The 19,562-nt window shown below is 51.3% G+C and overlaps 1 protein-coding gene across 1 annotated transcript in view; it reads right to left on the bottom strand.

The window, feature by feature from the left end:
- Positions 1–14,871: 14,871 nt before the first annotated feature.
- The window catches only part of LOC311188327 (patr class I histocompatibility antigen, A-108 alpha chain-like), a gene marked incomplete at both ends in the record, with an annotated part of 172,398 nt that continues 167,707 nt past the window's right edge, over positions 14,872–19,562 (bottom strand). Inside the window, 4 exons of the mRNA XM_084259441.1 lie at positions 14,872–14,888; positions 15,324–15,443; positions 15,564–15,839; positions 16,414–16,689. Of these exons, the coding sequence (XP_084115567.1) occupies positions 14,872–14,888; positions 15,324–15,443; positions 15,564–15,839; positions 16,414–16,689 (689 nt within the window). The remainder of the gene's footprint in view (positions 14,889–15,323; positions 15,444–15,563; positions 15,840–16,413; positions 16,690–19,562) is intronic.

Here is a 19,562-nt window from a genome sequence, read left to right on the forward strand (position 1 = left end):
ATTACAGACGCTGCTTGCCAGACTCCCCAACTCTCAGTCCCCCTATGGGACTCCAATCACAGCTACCCCTGCTATCCAACTGATGCCCTTGTCGGCTTTCATTCCTGCACTTCTAACATTTTGGTTAAAGGTATCTACCCCTCCTTAGAAAAAACCTCTGTGTCTTTAGCATCATCACAAAGACAGCTCCCCCGCCCTGGCACAGGCCATGCTCCAAAACCGGCGGGCTCTGGGCCTGTTGATGGCTAACAAGGGGGGCACCTGCCTGTTCCTCAGGGAAGAATGTTGTTATTGTATCAATGAATCAAAGATTGTAGAACAAAATGTGGAAGCTTCATGAAACTACGCAAAGACATGGAAAGGGAAATTGGGGGCTCCAATTCCCCGCTGATATGGTTTCAAAATCCTATAGTGTCATGGCTCCTCCCACTCTTGGGGCCAATACTAATGATGACTTTACTTTTTTTTTTCTTTTTGCCCCTTGCCTCCTGAAATTCACACAGGCTCACATTCAGGAAATGTCTCCTACCACCTTTAACCAACTCCTTCTCCACCCACGTTATCGCATCCCTGCAGAAGACCCTCATAACCAGGCCTGAGCCACCCCCTTGGCTCTCTGCCAGACCAGAGAGCAGTGATGAGGGAGCAGCACCTAGAGAAGGGGTTCTCATAAACGGGCTGGCCCAGGACAAAGAGGAGCGGCGAATGTGCGTGGAGGGGCAAGGGGTAGAATGTAGCTACGTCACAATCCCTGGGAACCATCCTTATGTCACATCAAGAGCTGGGTGCTTGATTTGTTGCCCCAGCCCCCCAGGACTAATCCCCTTTCAGGTTTCTCTTGTGGCTGCAGATTACCAACTTGAAGGGGACCCAAGACCATGGGACCCAACCCTGGGAGAGGGTTCAGGCTCGCTTGCTCTGTACTGTACCCCACCTTTAAACACTGAGCGCCTACAAAGCCTACGCTTCCCTAGTAAACTTGAAACGTTGGCAACTGCTCTGGGAGACACTGGGAAGAATTGTTTAGTTTGGTTTTCTGCGGGGTTTCTACTTCTCCGCAGAGACTTTCCAATTTTTGTCTGACTCCTCCATCTCACATTCTAATTCCTTATGACCCTGGGGCCAGAGTGCCCCCCAATCAGTGCTCTTTGGAGTGATCTGTTTACCCTCTGTGGATCAGACCCCAGCAAACTGACCTTCCCAGTTGGGAATCTTCCCCCAGTCGTCTCAACATGGGTTGCTCAGCTCACCACAGGATAAACAGGCGACTGAAGCATCAATTCTGCTTGAGTCTCCTGAGAAAAAAAAGCCTTCTGTGTTAATGCACGTATGCAGACATATGTGAGATTGTAACAGATTGCTCTGAAATGGGCCTGGCTGTGCCCCTGGCTGTCCTCTCACTGCCTCCTGCCATGAGCATCCACTGGTGCAGGAGCTTGAGCAGCGCTGCCTGCTGGCAGCTACTGAGTCATGGCATCCCAGAAGTTCGAGTCTGAAGACTGAGTGAAAATTCCTAAACATTTTTTCTTTAAACCAAGTTATCAGTCCATTTCTTCTGTCATTGGGAGGATGGGACGGGGGGACTACTCACAGCACCTGGTGGAGATGTTGGTGGCATGACGTCAGATGACAAATCTAACTTGTAAAGTGGGGTGTGAGTACAGGGGCTTGCCGTTCTCGTGAGCCTCAACTCTCTTTTTCCTCTCCGCAGTTGAGAGACTGCCAAAGGAAAAACACCTTGGGGTCTCCTGCAGGAGTTAAGGAAAAAAAGAAGAAACATGGCAGTAGGCCAGAGACAACCACTTCCAGTGGTTGTAAGTCATCTGAAGATGTAAGTCTTGCTCAGCCAGGCTTCCTGGGAGAGTGGTGCTCCAGGGGCAGCTGAGTGAGAGGTGAAGAGCATGGAAGAAGTGGGTAAGAACCCTGGGTCTGAGTGCGGCCTCTCCGTAGCTCTGCTGGGGATCTGATTTGGGGCGACACTGTTTAAGCTCTTTGTCCACCTGTGAGTCAGGCTGCTACAGCTCTACTTAAATCTCGGCAGCATCCGTGAGAGGATTGTGCATTCATCCCTTCGTGCGGGGCCTGGTGCGCAGTGAGCCTTCAGTACAAGGCGTCGCTATGGACTTCTTGTTCTGGCAATTTCCCTCATCCCCAGCCTCAAGGGGAAGCCAGTCAGTGAGGACACCCTCTCCCTTTAGGGCGGCAAAGATGAGCCCCAGGTCCTTGGGATTAGGTGACCTCTGAGGTGGGAGTCCGTCTTTGCCACCTGCTTGCTGGGTGATCCCAGGGAAAGTCACGTCCCTCCCGGGCCTCAGTTTCCTCACCTGGAACATGAAGTTGTTGGGCCAGATCAGTGTCCTCCAGACTGATTTGGTAGCTTTGATCATCTCTTGGTTCATGTTGCTTTCTGCCTCAGGTGAGGTGGTGAGTGGCCGTTTAGAAAGATGGCGCAGGCCGTGGTATGGATCCGTCACCCTTGTCTCTAGCATCCATCGTCCAGATCTGCTCTCTCTTTACTTCTCTGACCTTTTTGTCTTCTCTAAGCCACTTTTCTCTTCCTTCCCATGCTCTTGTTTTTCTCTTTTCACCTCATGTAGATTCAGGACATTCTGCAGGTGCTGGTGTCCGACCTTAACCGCTCCAATGGGGTAGCGCTCCCCCCATTTGACAGGAGGAAGGTGAGGCTGTGCTGAGACCCCCTCTCTGGCTTGGCCTCTCCCAGCGTGCATGCCAGAGGCTTGTCTGCTTGGGGTACTTGGCCTCTGGCTGATTTTATGTTGCCATCATTAACCCTCGGTGTGTCCACGTCTGCTATTTCACCTGCTTGGTTGATCGTTGTTTTCCTTCCTGCACATCTTTATCATCTTGGAGAAGATACAATACACCGTGAAGGGTGAAAGGTCATTTGGGAAGAGCTTCCAGAGCAGGGGTGTGAGATTTGGGCCTTCCAAGCCTCCAGGGTGAATGCTCAGGGGCCCGTCCTACTGGGAGAGCCTCAATAAGCCCCCGCCCCAAACACAGGGCTTGCCATCTGGGCATGTCCTGCAAAGACCAACAGTCCACACTGCAGTTGATTTTCCAAAGTGATGAATTCATTTTAGCTTAGGAGTAGGAAATGCAAGATTAGGAGAAAAGGGGCTTTTGTTACAGGTGCAAGGACTAAGGTGAGTTTTGTAGCAGAACTGCAAGTGCGTGAGGTTCACCAGAGATGAGTGACTGGGACATCCTCCCCCACTGTCTTTTAAAAATCAGCTGGACACTTACCCATCTCCCATGGGCCCTTGGCAGCAGACACTTTGCTAGGCGGCAAGGTGGGATGTGGCAACTGAGGGAGCAGTTGGCTCTGAAGGGTCTGGAAGCTGGAGGGGGTGGCCTTTGAGACTGATGTGTAGAGGTGGGCAGTGTTCATCCCCGTGGAGAACGGGTGACGTGGGAGTCTCGGGCAGAGGGTGGGTGCAGGAGATGATCAGATTTGGAGCCCAGAGAGCGCTTGGCAAGAAGGTAAGGAGGCTGGGGTGCCCTGGGCTGGGGGATGACCTCGTCCTGATGTGGAAGGGGACACTGAGCTTTGGGTCTCCAGCTGTATTGGGTGGCGTCTCATTGTTACTTCTGTCTGTCCTGGCCCATCAGAATATGGAGGTGACCGGCTCCCTCCAAACAGAGCAACACACCAAGAGCGAGCTGGCCATGAAACTCGGCCAGCTATGGGAGAAGCTGGCAGAGCTGAAGGAGCTGGTAAGGCCTGCGCTAGCTGGGAAGGGCTCGGAGGCCTCTGGGAGGGAGGTCCTTAGGCCAGGACAGAGGTAGCTCCAACTCAGGGCTGGGGGGCACTGATAACCCTGCAGTACTGCAAGGTCTGTGACCACCTGTGCCCTAGGCTCTGACATGGAGTGGTGGGTTCCTCAGGACTGCAGGTCACCTCCCTGCTGAAGGCATGAGCCAGTAGGGGAGAGACGAGGAGACGTGGAGACATCCTGGTTCCAGACTTGGCCCGGGTCACGCTTCACTGAACAGGGCTGAGCCTCAGCATCCTTCACTTCAGAGAGCACTAGAAAGCAGTTCTGCTGCGGTGAAGGAAGGGGCCTGGGCAGGTGGCAAAGTCCCACAGTGCCTGCCTCAGGAAGAGGGGCCCGCGCCTGTCCCCCGCATCTATGGGCGCAGATCTGTGAGATGACTTGGCGGCAGGAGCCAGCAGCAGCGGTGGTCTCCACTCTGCTGCTCCACCACAAGTCTGTTGTAGCAGTTGCTCCTCAGAACTGCCCTTTTCTGCATGCTTCCTGGGTTATGGGCAGGACCAATGAGGTGCAAGTTCTGAGCTGATTGGTGCTAAGTGGTCCAGTCAGCCAAGGATGAAGATGGTCCAGGGCCTCCCTGGTGGCCTAGAGGTTAAGTCTCGGCACCATCACCACTACTGCCTCAGTTTGATCCCTGGTCAGGAGCTGACCCACAAGGCACAGCAGACCTCTCCTGCCTTGCCAGCTGCTCCCCTCAGCAGTGTGTTTCAGTCAGTCTGCCTGTTCTGCTCACTCTACACCTTTGGCCAATACCTCAGTTCTTCTGCACAAAAAAGAAAAAATAGTCCAACCAGACTTGATGTTGGGACACCCTGAAGAGTGATATAAGCCAGGGTTAGAGGGAGCTGAGGGGCTCTGTTCCAACCTCTAAAGAAAGAAGGGGAAGACGCTGTTCCTGGCCTCTGAAGAAAGGAGAACCAGAAGCTGAAAGAAGAAAAGCAGCACCCAGGAGCCAACCTCTGCGGGAGGAAGAGAGGATGAAGACCTCTGTCAGAGACTGGGCCTCCAGTCCTCAGTCTGACATCACCGGAAAGGAGCAAAGTCTCCGGGCCTCATGTCTGAAAGAGCTGTTTGTTGTTGGTGTTGTCCAGCAACTCATAAAGAGCTTTTAACACTTGGTGTCTCTGACACAGGCTGGGATCCCAACTGAAAAGGGTAGTCACAGGGCATGAAGATGGGATGCCAGGATAGGCTGCAGTGGCACCCACCTGCCCGGGCTCTAAGACAAGAGAGCCGCCAAAAAGCCCCAAAGCCAAAACCAAGGGCTGGAGCATTACAGTACCCATACGATAGGGGCCTACAGGCTGGAGCCGATGGAAGGATAGTGCCCAGTAGGGGACTCATCACTGTGGTTCTCAACCATGTGCACAATTGCAAGAGACTTCAGTCTGGGAACAACCACCTTGGGGGCCTCCCCAGGTGGCGCAGCGGTTGAGTGCTGGGCTGTGAAGCTGCTGCCTCTGCTGCCCGCAGCCTCTGCAGTGCCGGTTCACCGGCTCGATCCCTGGCCACCGGTGAGGGTCCCACATGGCGGGACAGACCTCTCCTGCCACCCGCTGCTCCCCTCAGCAATGTACTTGGGTCCTTCTGCCTGTTCTGCTTCCTGCTCTGGCTCTGGTGAATTCTCTCACCTTCCCGCGCTTCTGACTTTACCCAGCGCTTATATAAATAAAAAAAAGAAAAAAGTTCTATTTGCAGAACTTCTAACCTCCTGCAACCCCCTGTGCAGAGTAAGCAGGTGCTCTCAGAGACTCCAGCTCCCTTTAGGGTGGCAGGCGCCAGCACACCAGCAGAGGACCTTACACTACTTCAAAGGAAACTGGCACCCTCTGATCACTGCAGCACAATTTACAGTAGCCGAGCTGTAGAAGGGATGGTACATAGATAATAGAATACGACTCATCAAGAAACAAAAACTCATGCCATCTGGGGCAACATGGACGGAGCTAATGGAAATAAGCCCAAAGGAGAAAGACAAAAACGTCACTTAGATATGGATATAGAGAAATTAAACAAAGGGCTAGATTAAGCTATACCTTGAGTCTCCCAGGTGGTGCCTGACTACTGGCTGGGGCTGCAGACCAGCCTAGACTTCTTGGCCTGGCAGCACTGGATGGTGGACTGACCCTCTCTAGTTTGACATCAAACTCATTTGATGACAAAGCCTGACTCCTGCTGACTGAGTGCCCCATTGTCTTGTTTCACTTACACCACCACTGGGTCCCCAGCCTCTGCTGTTTACTGGGTCTGAGATGGATCTTGTACTTGATGCTGCATGTAATTTTTTATTTCTTTGTTTTTAGATTCATTTTTAATTTATTTATGCATACGAGAACTGGGGTACAGGCCAGAGGTGCAGAGGGTGAGAGGATTCACCAGACACAGAGTAGGGAGTAGAATAGGCCAATCCACTGAAATCCACTGCTGAGGGGAGTAGTTGGTGAGACAGGAGAGGTCTGCTGCCCCCTGTGGGTTGCTCCCTGGTCAGGAATCAAACTCAGGTCTAAGAAGTGATAGCACTCAGACTTAAAGCTTATGCCCCCACAGAGGCCCTGTTTTATTATTATTTTTTACATCCTTTGATATTATTTAAAATAATAGAAGCACTCCTACTGCTCTACTTGCATAATAAACACGCTCCAGCCCTTGGCTCATGTCAGGTTTACACGTGTCTTTGTCACCTTTACTCAGTGTCCATCTCTCATGACAGTGCAAGCTCCATGTCTCCAGGGTCCTCTCTCTGCTGCCATTGTGTCTGCAGGGGAGGCAGCTTGGGGAGGCAGGAGCCAGCCAGGGAGAGGGATGCTGGGAAGTGAAGAGGAGGCAAAGGCCGAGAACACTAGGGAGATGCTCCCTGGTTCACTGAGAAAAGCATTTCTCAAAGTGTGGTTGTGGAATCCTTGAAGTCACCCAGAGCCTGTTACAGGAGCCACGAGGTCAAAACTATTTTCTAAACGTCACTAAGACACCATTGGTTTTTTCACTATTTCGCCATCTGCTGAGGTAAAACTTACTAAAAATGGAGCTTAAATTACTAACTGCAGTTATTCTTCACAACTACTTACCTCAGAAACACAATTCAAAGGCAGTGTCATTTCAAAGTGTCTTGGTTGAAGCATTAAAAATTATCTTCATTATTCTATCATCCTCAAATCCACATTTTACAGCACCTGATGCGATGACACGCAAGTGCACACACAACACTCCTGCTGCGTCCCCAACTACCATGTGCCAAGGAAAATATTTGCATGAGATGAATTAGACAGTTTTTCTTTTTTTGTAGGTAATTCCATCTGCACATGAAGGAATGAATGACAAAATCTGTGGCTATTTGATTCGGTTAATTAGACAGACATTGTCCTGAAAATGATTGTGTGCTCCTTTAAGAAAACCAACTGACAATTGATAACTGACAGTCACTTCTCCTTGACCAAATATAAGTGCTCAGAAAAAACCAGAATCATGGAAAATTGTGTCCTGTCACTAACTTGACAACTTCCAGTACTACTTTTACTTTTTGGATTTGTGGTGAAAAATAAAATGAATTTTTTAAAATAATTTGATTCCAGTGTAATGAACATTGAAGAGCTTTATAATTTGTGGAACAATATATTACTTTAAAAAAATCACACATTAAAACTAACTGCAGTTAGTTTTATGCAAGAGAGAACTAAGGAAATGTAACAGAATAAGAAATATTTAATGATATTGTTTCAGGTTTCACTTTGCAAATAACCTGGGAGAAAATACCAGCTGTATAGATTTAATTTAGTATCAAAGTGAAATATTCACAATAATGTGAAAACACTACTCCAACATATTTGTGTGAGGCTGTAGACATTTTTTCATAGACTTCAACCAGAACCACAGCTAAATGCAGAAGGAAACTTGAAAATCCTACTGTCTTCTAATGAGACAGACAAGAAAAAACAATGAGACAGACAAGAAAGACAACTGCAAACATAAAACACGCAAAAGATCCACTCTTCCCATTGCCCTGATTAAAAGAAGTTATTTAACAGGCATTGGTTATTGATTATCTATTAACAGACATTGGATTATTACTATAATTCTAAATGAAACAACTACATGATCAAACTTGCTTTATTCCCAGTGTGGTAAGTATGGGGAGCGATACCTCCTAAACAAGATTATGCTTGGCGTCCTCCCTAATTTGTCAGTCTGGACACGGGTCCGGAATGGAAAATGACTGAGAATCGCAGACCCAGTGCTGGGGTCACAGACACAGGGTGAGGAAGCTTTGGGTGAGGAGAGGAGGGGCCAGGGCAAAGCCCCAGGGCCCTAGTCTGGTTCTCATAATTCCAGGCCCCAGGGCTGTGTCTAGGGCAGGAAGGTTACTGTTGGGGACACCCCACTGCCCCCTTAGCCTCCCTTCTGTCTCCACCACCTGTGCTGGGCCCTGGACACTTGTGACTCCTCCCCAGTTCTCAGTCCCCAGTGCCTGGAGGTTCCCAGAGAACCAGTCAGCATCACTGCCTGCCCAGGTAAGTCTCCACCCACCAGCCTAGAGTCAGAAGCTCCCCAGACCCCAGCAGTGCTGGTCTTGGGGCCCCCAACCCTCCTCCTGCTGCTTCTCTCCAGGGCTCTGGCCCAGACAGACCCCTGGGCTGGTGAGTGCAGGGTGGAGGGAAAAGGCTTCTGCAGAGGAAGCTGCTGCCTTAGGCCCCTCTGTCACCCCCGTGTCCCCCTCAGTCCTGGTCCCTTTCTGTCCCCCCACCCTGCCTCCTCCTTTTGTCCCCTGAGTCTTGCCCCTTCTGGACCTGCTGCCCATGTTCAGTCTCTGGAGCTCCCTCCCTCCTGGACACTTTCTCCCCTGCCCCATCTCCCTGGGACTCAGGACCCGCCCTGGGAGGAGGGTCCGCCTGGCTTCACCCCTCCCCGCCCCCAGGCTCCCCCTCTCTGAGGGTGTTAGAAATGGTGATGTCCCGCCCGGCCTCGCGGAGCCCCGGTGCATCGCGGGGGCTACGTGGACGACCCGCAGTTCGGGGTTCGACGGCCACTCCCCGGGCCAGAGCGCGGAGCCGCGGGCCCCTGGGCGGGCGGGCGGGCGGGGCGGGAGGGTCGGGCGAGGAGACGCGGCTCCGCAGACACTCGGCGCGGAGGCTCCAAGCGCTCCTGGAGGCCCCGCGCGGCCGCCGCAGCCAGAGCCGGGCCGGGGAGCAGCGCGGGCCGGGGAGGGTCACCGCTCCCGCCCCACCCCCCGCCCAGAGTCTCGGGGCCCCGTGACCCCCGACGCCGTGGCCCCTGCCAGGCCCCTTGACCAGGAAGAGCCCGCGGGACTTTCACCCTTTAGGTTTTATTTAAGTTCAGGATTATTCAGGGAGGGAGATCGGGTGCGGGCGGAGACCACGGGGTGACTGAAGGGCGGGATCAGGGTCTCCCACGGTCCAGAGGACTCTGGGCTGCGCCGCGGGGCCCGACGGCGCCTCCCCCGCGGGCACGACCAGCTCCCCACGACGGCGCCGGGGATGCGCCCTGGGCGGGGACCTGCGCGCCTGGACCCGGCGGGCCCGCGGCTCAGCTCCCCGGCGCGAGGGGGAGGGGGAAGGTCGGGCAGAGCAGGACGGGAGCAGCCCGGGGGGCGGGTGCGGGGAGGGGCCCCCAGACTCCTGGGGATGGGGAAGGAGGCGCCGCAGCTCAGAGGTGAGAGGGCTGCGGGGCCTTGGATCTCCCTGAGGCGCGCACCCCGCAGGGCAATGGAATCAGGGTGAGGAAGCGCCCCCTTCTGGCCAGAGAGGGAGCTGTCGGCCACGTTTTCCAGCTCTGGGAGGGAGACTGGCCCGGAGGCTCCTACTTTTTCTGAAGGACAGTCAAGGAATCCAGTTCCTCCTGAGAAAGAGGGGAGACCACCCATGAAATCACCCTTCACTGGATCCTTTTGACCGGCGCCATCTTAGGAGCAATGAGTTTCTCTCTCGAGATCTTGTTTTTTGGTCAGAGCATTTTTGGAGATCTCACTCCTGCCTGTCTGTGTCATCACCCTCCACCCAGGTCAGCAACAAAATGCTCAGAGACCTGCATCCCACCCTGGGCTCTCACCTACTATCCCAGACTCCCAGACCAGGCTGGTTTCTGGGGTTTGTGCCCCTCCCTCCATCTACACTGTTCTCTCCACTGGAGGATGGTCACATGAGGCTGCTTCAGTGTCCATGGAGGAAACAAAAAGCATTAAAATTCCATTTCTTCCTACTCAGGCCCCCCAATCGCCATATGTGACCCATCACCCCATCTCTGAGCATGAGGTCACCCTGAGGTGCTGGGCCTTGGGCTTCTACCCTGATGACATCACCCTGACCTGGCAGCGAGTTGGGGAGGACCTGACCCAGGACACAGAGCTGGTGAACATCAGGCGGGGGGGGCAGTGGGGACTGGAAACTTCCAGAAGTGGGCAGCTGTGGAGGTGCCTTCTGGAGAGGAGCAGAGATACACATGCCATGTGCAGCATGAGGGGTTGATAGCACCCCTAGTCCTGAGATGGGGTATGAAGGGAAATGTGGGCACAGAGGCTGACTCGGGACCATCAGAAGCCCTTCTGGAGACCTTCAGAGAGTCAGACCAAGGCCTCAGGTTCAGGGTCTGACCTTCCCTTCCCTTCCAGTGCCACCTCCTCAGTTCTCCATCCTTGCCGTGGTCCTCATTTCCAGCTCGGTTTTCTTTAGAGGTGCTCATTGGACACAAGGTGGCTTCATGTGTGAGGGGGTAGAAGAAGCGCTCAGGTAGGGAAGGGAGTGGGGGATCTTGTCCACTGGGGGCTTTCATGTCCCAGGGAGAACTTGCCCTGCCTGGTTAATGGGAAGTACCATCCACACACACGGGTGTTGCCCAGAGGGCATTTGGTCCAGTCCCCCTTCATCTCCTTTCCTCATTTTTCCCAGTCCTGACCTGGGTCTTTAGTCCCAGTTCTGGAAACTTCCCTGTTCTGCAGGATTAGAAGATTCCTGTAGTTAGGCTTCTGACCTGACTACTCCCTGGTCTCACCTGATGCTTCTTCCCACAGGAGGACAAGGAGGAAGCTACACTCAGGCTGCAAGTAAGTGTGGTCAAGGCTTGGATCCCTGAGCCCTGGGAATGGCGTAGATGGAGCCCATGGGGGAGTCACTCTCATCAGTTTCTCCTGTGGTCTCATCTCTCACCAAGTTTTGTTGTGTTCTCCCCCAGGCAGCCACAGTCCCTGTGCTCTGAAGTGTATCTCCGCCCCTATAGGTGAGACCCTGGAGAATTGCAGTGGGGGTGGGGATTGAGGCAGAGAGGCTGGGACTATGCAATGGGGATGCTTTCAGGAGGACATCTTGGGAATGCAGTGGACCATTGATAATGTTAACACTCGGGTAATGAGTGAGCTGTCAGGGGTGAAGATGCCACCACATCCTAGCAGGGGCCAGGACAGGAGGAGGGGTCCTGCCCAGCTCCTTACACCTCAAGCCAACCATAAACCTCCTTCTCTTCTGCAGGTCCAATGCTTTTTCAGTCCCACTCAGAAGCTCCTTCTCCATGGAACTGTATTTATTGGGGTGTTGTTCTGACACTCTTTACACTGTGTGAAATTTGAATTACTTTATTCTGGGGCTTGATGTTAATTGACTTCCCATCATTTTATATTGTGTACCCTGTCATTCTTGTTACACACACACACACACGCGCACACACACACACACACACACGCACATTCCCCTCTCCTTGGGAACCAGACCCTCACTCAGCACTGGGGTACTCTGACCCTCTGTCTCTGGTCCCCTCAGAGCCTCCCTCTCTGCAGTGTCTCTACTCAGCAGTGCCTGGGCAGCCCCAGGAGTCCCTGCACCTCCTGCCTCTGCCCTTGTGGGCAACCAGCCCCTCACCCTGCATGGCAGTGAGGAGGCGAAGGCCAAGTCCTGAGGTCAGTGACCAATAGAGGAGACAATTTACCTTTTTCTTTTCTTTTCCCCCTCATTGTATTATTCAGTTGAGGTTAGCATTGGTTTACACACTGCATGTGTTCAGAGGCAAGGGTCACATCTCTTCAGATGTTTGTTACCAAATCACACCCACCCTAAGGGCACCCATAGTCTTCACTACAGTCCGTTGGGCCCTCTTCCTACTTTGTTTCCTACTCTTACCCCCAGCCATAGCTTCAATTCTACAGTCATATATATAGAATATGTTTTGGTTTAGTTTCATCTGTCCCAACTTTGTTTCTTTATATTCCAAATATGAATGAAATCATCTGTATATAACTTTTTCCTTCAAATTTATTTCACTTAGCATAATCCCATCCATATCTATCATGTTGTTGCAAATTCAATATTTCATCTTTTTCACAGCTGAGTAGTATTCCATAGTGTGTATAGCTTGTGTTCTTTATCCCCTCATCTGCCGTTGGGCACTTAGTTTGTCTCTATCGCTTGGTTATAGTAGACAGTGCCGCAGTGACTGTAGGAGGCGCACATTCCTTGGAATTAGTGTTTTAACTTCTTTGGATAAATACCATGGAATGGGATCCTTGACCATATGACAGGTCTATTTTGAGGAATCTTCATTTTTTTTTTCCCCCCATAGGGGCAGGACCAATGTGCTATCCATAGAAAACAGAGGTACCAAGTTACCGCCCCGCCTAAGGAAAGGTGGAGCTAAGCAGGGATGAGAAGCTAAGGAAGAGGAGGAAGACATGGAGCAAGATGGGGAGAGGAGACTGAGGAGGTGCATGGAGCAGAGAGACATGTGAAGAAGAAACCACGCCTTGCTTCTCACTTGGACTTGTGCCAGGGAGTTGGGGACATGGAAAGAGACACGTGAAAGAGATTAAAAACATGGGTGAGAGACTCATGGGGAGGCTGACAATGGCCGCTGTTATCTTGATGTGGATTTTGATTTTGCTCTTTTCCTTCCAGACTCACCTGGCCCCTCCTGCCCCTGTCCCATGGGTCTCTACCAGTAGGTGCCTTATCCTTGTGGCAGGCCTTCGGGCCTCAGCGGGCCTGCTTTGGGCCAAGCCTGTTTGGCTGAGCATTTACCCATGAGGGGACGGGTAACATTGGGTGCTTCACTTGGGAACTATTCTAACTATATTCTTTCTCTTCTCTCTCTCTATTGCACACTGATTCTCTATTTTATAGTACTTGTATTAAAGTTCTTTTCTATTGAAGGTCTTATGCTTTAGTGTATGTTTTGTCTTTATGCAGCTGATGGCAGATCCCATGTAGAGTGTGCAGTTTTGAGGGTCCAGGGAACCCCTCATTCTGCCCACTGACAGGACCAGACATTATTCCCACCCCCCATGTGCCAGAGTTCCTTTTTCTCCACACCTTTCAATGGGTCATTCTCACAGATGTGAGGTGGGAACTCATTGTGTTTTTTTTTTTTTTTAAGGTTTATATATTTATTTATACAAGCACTGGATACAGTAAGAAGCGAGGGAGGGTGAGAGAATTCACCAGAGCCAGAGCAGGGAACAGAACAGGCAGGCTGACAAAGAAATACACTGCTGAGGGGAGCAGCGGGAGAGGCAGGAGAGGTCTGTTGCGCCATGTGAGACCTCGCCTGTGGCTGGTTATGGAACCGGCGCTGCAGAGGCTGCGGGCAGCTTCTCAGCCCAGTGCTCAACCGCTGCGCCACCAGGGGAGACCCTCATTGTGGTTTGAATTGGCATTTTCCTCACAGCACATGATGATAAACTTGTATCCATATACCTATTAGCCACATGTGTATCTTTTTTAGAAAAGTACCTGTTTAGCTCCTCTGCCCCTGTTTTGAGTTGTTTTCTTGTTTCGGAATTCTTTGTAGATCTTGGATATTAAATCATTTTTGGATTGATGATGTACAAATAATTTCTCCAATTTGATATTGTCTTTTCATTTTAACGATAGTTTCCTTCACAATGTAGAAGCTTTTTAGTCTGATGTGATTCCATTGGTTTCTTTTTGCTTTTGCTTTCTTGGAGCACAGAAGACACTATGGGCAGTGAAAATCCTCTGTATGATATTCTCGTGATGCACACAGGTCATTACACATGTGTCCAACACCCCAAGAACAGACAACACCAGAGTAAACCCAAAGAGAAACCATGACTTTGCAACGATGATGTGCAGGTCCGTTACTTGTAATCCACGTGTCAGTCTGGTCTTAACACCTGATTTGGTCATGATGTGTGAAGTTTTATAAGTTGAGGAATGAAGTGTAATTTACTTTAGAAAGCATATTTCATGCTCATACAAGGACATTTAAATAACACTCAAGGATACGCATAAGTCATTCCCCTCCACCCCCAACACCCCAGTCAGCCGGTATCTGCTCAAAACCTAGCAATTTATCTTTTCTCTTCCAAATATATGTATCTCCATGCTCCTGTCTGGGCAATAGTGTTCGTTTTCCCATCAGTAAAGGAGTTCTGGTCACAGAGTGGGGGGAAACATTTGCAAATCACGAATCTGACAAAAGACTGTATCTACAAAAAATGCTGAAAACTCAATGATCAGAAAGAAATAACCCAATTTTAATAAGGACAAAAATAGTGTAATAAATGAACAGTACTTCATCTGTAAAATTGTACAAAACTTCTATACAAACGGCAACTATAGTCATAGAAAAGTAAAAATATGAACAAATGCTCAATATCACAGTTAAGAACAGTGACACCATCACACCTAGGAGAGACTGAACATGCAAACTCTGCACAATACCAGGTGCTGTCCAGGGTGTGAACAACAGGAGCCTCATTACATTCATTTTAAATTTTTTTTTTTTTATTTATGTAAGAGCTGGGATACAGGCCCGAGTCACGGGAGGGTGAGAGGATTCACCAGAGACCTGATTCACCACCAGATTCTGGTGAATCAGGATTCACCAGAGTGAGCAGAACAGGCAGACGGACTGAAAGCACTGCTGAGGGGAGGAACGGGCGAGAGAGGAGAGGTCTGCCCTGCCATGTGGGATTCTTCCTGGCTGGCCGGGAATTGAACCTGCGCTGTGTAGGCTACGGACAGCTTCATAGCGCTGCGTGCAACACACAGTGCCACCGGGGAGGGCCCTCATCACATTCATTTTAAAAGATGCTTTAGGGGCTGAGAGGCACATCAGAGCCCTAGGCACCGTTGTTGCCTGGTTGAGAACAAAACAGAACCTGGTAAGAGATGACACCACAGGAGGGACAGATGAGGGTGACTCCCCCATGGAGTCCATTTACACTGTCCCCAGGGGTCAGGGTCAAACCACTGATTCACATTTACCTGGAGCCTGAGTGTAGCTTCCTCCTTGTCTCCCTGTGGGAAGAAATATCATGTGAGACCAGGGAGCAGTCAGGTTAGAAGCCTAAAGGAATCTTCTAATCCTGCACATCAGGGAAGTTTCCAGAACTGGGACTAAAGACCCAGGTCAGGACTGGGGAAAAAGAAGAAAGGAGTTGAGGGGGACTACAGTAAATGCCCTCTGGGCAACACACGTGTGTGGATGGTACTTCCCAATAAACAGGCAGGGCAAGTTCTGCCTGGGACATGGAAGCCCCCAGTGGACAAGATCCCCCACTCCTTTCCCCACCTGAGCGCTTCTTCCTCCACATCACAGCTGCAGCCACCGCAGCTCCAGTGAGCAGAGCTCCAAGGAGAACCAGGCCAGCAATGATGCCCGCAGTGGGGACGGAGGACTGAGGAGGGGGCACTGGAAGGGAAGGGAAGATCATACCCTGAGCCCCAGGACTTTTCCTGACCCTTTGAAGGGCTCCAGAAGGGCTCCTGATGGCCCTGAGAATAGCCTCTGTGCCCACATCCTCCTCCTTACCCCATCTCAGGACTTGGGGCTCCAGCAGCTCCTCATGCTGCACGTAGCACATGTATCTCCCCTCTTCTCCAGAAGGAACCACCACAGCCGCCCACTTCTGGAAGGTTCCATCTCCCCCAGGCCTGGTCTCCACCAGCTCCGTGTGCTGGGTCAGGTCCTCCCCATCTCGCTGCCAGGTCAGGGTGATGTCCGCAGGGTAGAAGCCCAGGGCCCAGCACCTCAGGGTGACCTCATGGTCAGTGAAGGGGTGGTGGGTCATGCGTGTCTTTGGGGGATCTGAGGTGGTAAATCAGAAAACTCACTTTGTGTTTCCTCCACGGACACTGAAGAATCCTCATGAGACGGTTCTCACAATGGACAAGACAACCGATGTGGCAGGAAGAAGCATAAAATGTAAAATACAGGCTAACCTGGGGAATCTGTGAGATTCTCCTATTCCTAAGAAAGTTCTAGAATGAGGAAGAAAACCCAGGGTAGGATGAAGCAGAGGGAGTGGAACACAGACTTTTTATTCCTGACCTGGGTGGAAGGTGAATGACACAGAAAAGCAGGAATCACATAACTGAAAATGTTCTCAGACCAGAAACAAGACTGAGAGAGAAACTCGTGGTTCTCAAACAGGCCCCTGGTCGAAAGGACCCGGTGACATGTGATGTCAGGGACTGTCTGTCTTTCTCAGGAGAGACGGGATCCCTTCACTGTCCTCCAGGAGAAGCCAGAGTCTCTGGGAGTCTCTCTAGTGCAGAACATGAAACCCAGGGGAGCCCCCCTCTCGGGACTAGAGAGAGGACTCATTTCCCGCAGTGACTCCAGGCAGGGGGGGACCGGGAGGCCTCCAGGCCCCTCTTACCCGTGCGCTGCAGAGTCTCCTTCCCGGACTCCAGGAATGTGCGCAGCCACCACAAGCACCTGCCCTCCACAAAGTTCCTGAATGTCTCTGCCACACCCTGGGCCTCCCACTCGCGCCGGGTGATCTGAGCGGCCGTGTCCGCCGCGGTCCAGGAGCGCAGGTCCTCGTTCAGGGCCAGGTAATCGGCGCCATTGTAGGCGAACTGAAGGTACCCGCGGAGGAGGCGCCCATTGGGCCCCACGTCGCAGCCATCCATCTCCTGGAGGGTGTGAGAGCCTGTCCCCACCCCGGGTCACCCCGCGGTCACCCCGCCCGCACCCCCTCCACCGGGAATAAACTAAACAGAATGAAACGGGGTGAAAGTCCCGCGGGCTGTTCCCGGGCAGGTTGCAGAGAAGCCTGGAGGGGGAGACCCTGAGCGACCCCCGTCCGTGGGGATGGGGGTGCTGACCCCGCCCGGACCCGCGCCAGCTCACCGGTCTCGCTCTGGTTGTAGAGGCTGCGCAGGGAGTCCAGCTGCGCTCGGAACCACAGTGTGTTCTGCCTTGCGACCCGCGTCTCCCTGTCCCACTCCTCCTGCCCCAGCTGCTCCGCCCAGGGCGCCCGCGGCTCCGCCCTCCGACTCTGAGAGTCGCTGTCAAACCGCCCGTACTGCGTGTCGTCCACGTAGCCCACGGCCATGAAGCGGGGCTCCCCGGGGCCGGGCCGGGACATCGCGGTGTAGAAAACCCTCAGGGAGTGGGAGCCTGGGGGCGGGAGGGGAGACCCGGGCTATTCTTCTCCCCTTCGGGGGCTCGAGTCCCAGGGGGCGCCCACGAGACAGAAAGTGGGTGAAAGACGAGTGAGAGTGAAAAGTGGCTGCGGGACGAAAATGGCCGGGACTCGGGGGCCAGAGGAGGCTGGGGTCTCGGGGGACGGAAAGGGGCCAGGACGGGGCGGGCCGAGGTGGGGGGACAACTAGGGCGGCGGCGAGGTCGCGCCTTTCCCACGCCCGCCCACGCCCTCGCTCCCGCCTCTGGGAGCGCCCTGTCCCCTCCCGACCCGCACTCACCCGCCCGGGTCTCCCTCGGGGCCGCGGCCACCGCGAGCAGGAGCAGGAGGGCGGCGCCCCCCATCCCCCAGGACGCGCCTCCACCCGGGCTGGGGAGACGGAGTCCAGGAGGGTGGGTGAGGGCTTTGGAACGGGAGCCGCGGGGCTGCTGATTGGCTGCTCCGGAGACCTCCAGGCAATGGGGATTGAGCCCTGGGGTGACTCACCAGTATCCAGGCAGGAGGACCCGACACGGGCTGTGACACGTGAAATTGGGGAGATGAGGAAGCCCAGACAGTCACCTTCCCGCCCCAGACAGCGCCCTGGGGACTGAGACTTTGAAAGTCACACCCCGAGACCCCTGCTCTCCTGCACCAAAACCTTTGTCACACGGTCTCCCCGAGTCCTGGCCCAGGAACTGGGTCAGCGATTCTCAAAACATTTTTCTTTCAGGATGTCTCTACAGTCTCACAAATTATTATGGATCCCATGTATAATTTTTACGTGGGTTATAGCTTTAAATATTTGCTTTACTAGAATAAAGGCTTTTTAAGATGGTATTACTTCTTTACTTTAGAATATATGCTACAAGAGCTGGGGTGCAGGCCAGAGATGCTTGGGGTGAGAAAATTCACCAGAGACAGAGTGGGGAGCAAATCAGGCAGATGTACTGAAACACACTGCTGAGGGGAGCAGCCGGCTAGACAGCAGAGGTTTGCTGCACCATGTGAGTAACTTCCTGGCCAGGGATTGAACTCATGCTGCAGTGGCTGCAGGTAGCTTCCTAGGTTGCGTCTTAACCCCTTGCACCACCAGGAGACCCTAACAAAGCATTTTTAAGAAAATAACTTTCTGTCAATATAAGGATAATTAAAAGAGGGGAAATTTTACATTTTATATATTTGTGTCATTTTTGCCTCATTAGAAGATCTTTTATTTTCATAGTTTCTTCTATATTTAATGTTTTGTTTGAAATCTATGAAAAAATATACAATCTCATGGAAATATGTAGGAATTTTAATATTTTAATCACCTTTTTAATATTAGCATATTTTAATAACCTTTTCAGATTATCAATATTCAACTTTGTTACAACTTTCATATGAAATCACAACTATATAAGCAATATTTTCTCAAAGGTTATTTGCAAAGTGAAACCTGAAACCATGTCATTGAATATTTCCTATTCTGTTATATTAACTCCATAGGCTTCTCTTGTATATTAATGGATCTTTTACAATTGTATGATTTTTTTTTTTAAAAATTACCTATTGTTTCACTGCATGTGATACAGCTATATAGTGTTAATAACACTGGGGTCAAGTTATCAAAAATCACATGTTTTATTTTTTACCACAGATCCCAAAAGAAAAATTAGTCCATACTGTAAGTTGTCAAGTTTATAGTGATAGGACACAATTTTCCATAATTCTGATTTTCTCTGGGAGTTTACATTTTATCAAGGCAACAAGTGGCATCAGTTGATTTTTAAAAGGGACAGACTCACCTTCATTTTCAGGAAAGTGTCTGCCAATTCAACTAGTCTAAGTAACCATGGTTTTAGCCATTCATTCCTTCAATTAAAAATGATATTGCCTAAAAGAAGAGGCGAATTCACTTCATACATTTTTCCCTCGGGGACACGGCCCTTTGGACTATAGCAGACATGCCTTATGTGCACTTCCTTGTCATCATTTCAGACCTTTAAAAAATGTGGATTTCAGGATGATAAATAGAAAATACGCTTTTGTGATTTAACCAGGACATTTTGAAGTGACACTGGTCTGGATTTTTTTTTCTGCAAGAATGTGGTGTTGAACAATAACTACTACTGCAGTTGGTACTATAATTTCCATTTTTACTAAGTTTTACCTTATCAAATGTCAAAATAGTGAAAGGTGAAAGGTGTCTAAGAGATGTTATAAAAATAGTTTTGACCTCCTGGATCCCGTGAAAGGTTCTGGGTGACCTCAACAGCTCCACAGACCTACTTTGGAAATGCTTTTCTCAGTGAACCAGGGAGAGTCTCTGCCATCTCCTTGGTTTGGATTTCCAGTTTCCTAAGTTTTTCTTAGAGCTTTGCCCCTGGACTCCCTGGAAGAGCACTCATTTCTCAGAG

The sequence above is a fragment of the Talpa europaea genome (assembly GCF_964194135.1).
Source record: "Talpa europaea genome assembly, chromosome: 2".
In the NCBI taxonomy this organism is placed as follows: domain Eukaryota; kingdom Metazoa; phylum Chordata; class Mammalia; order Eulipotyphla; family Talpidae; genus Talpa; species Talpa europaea.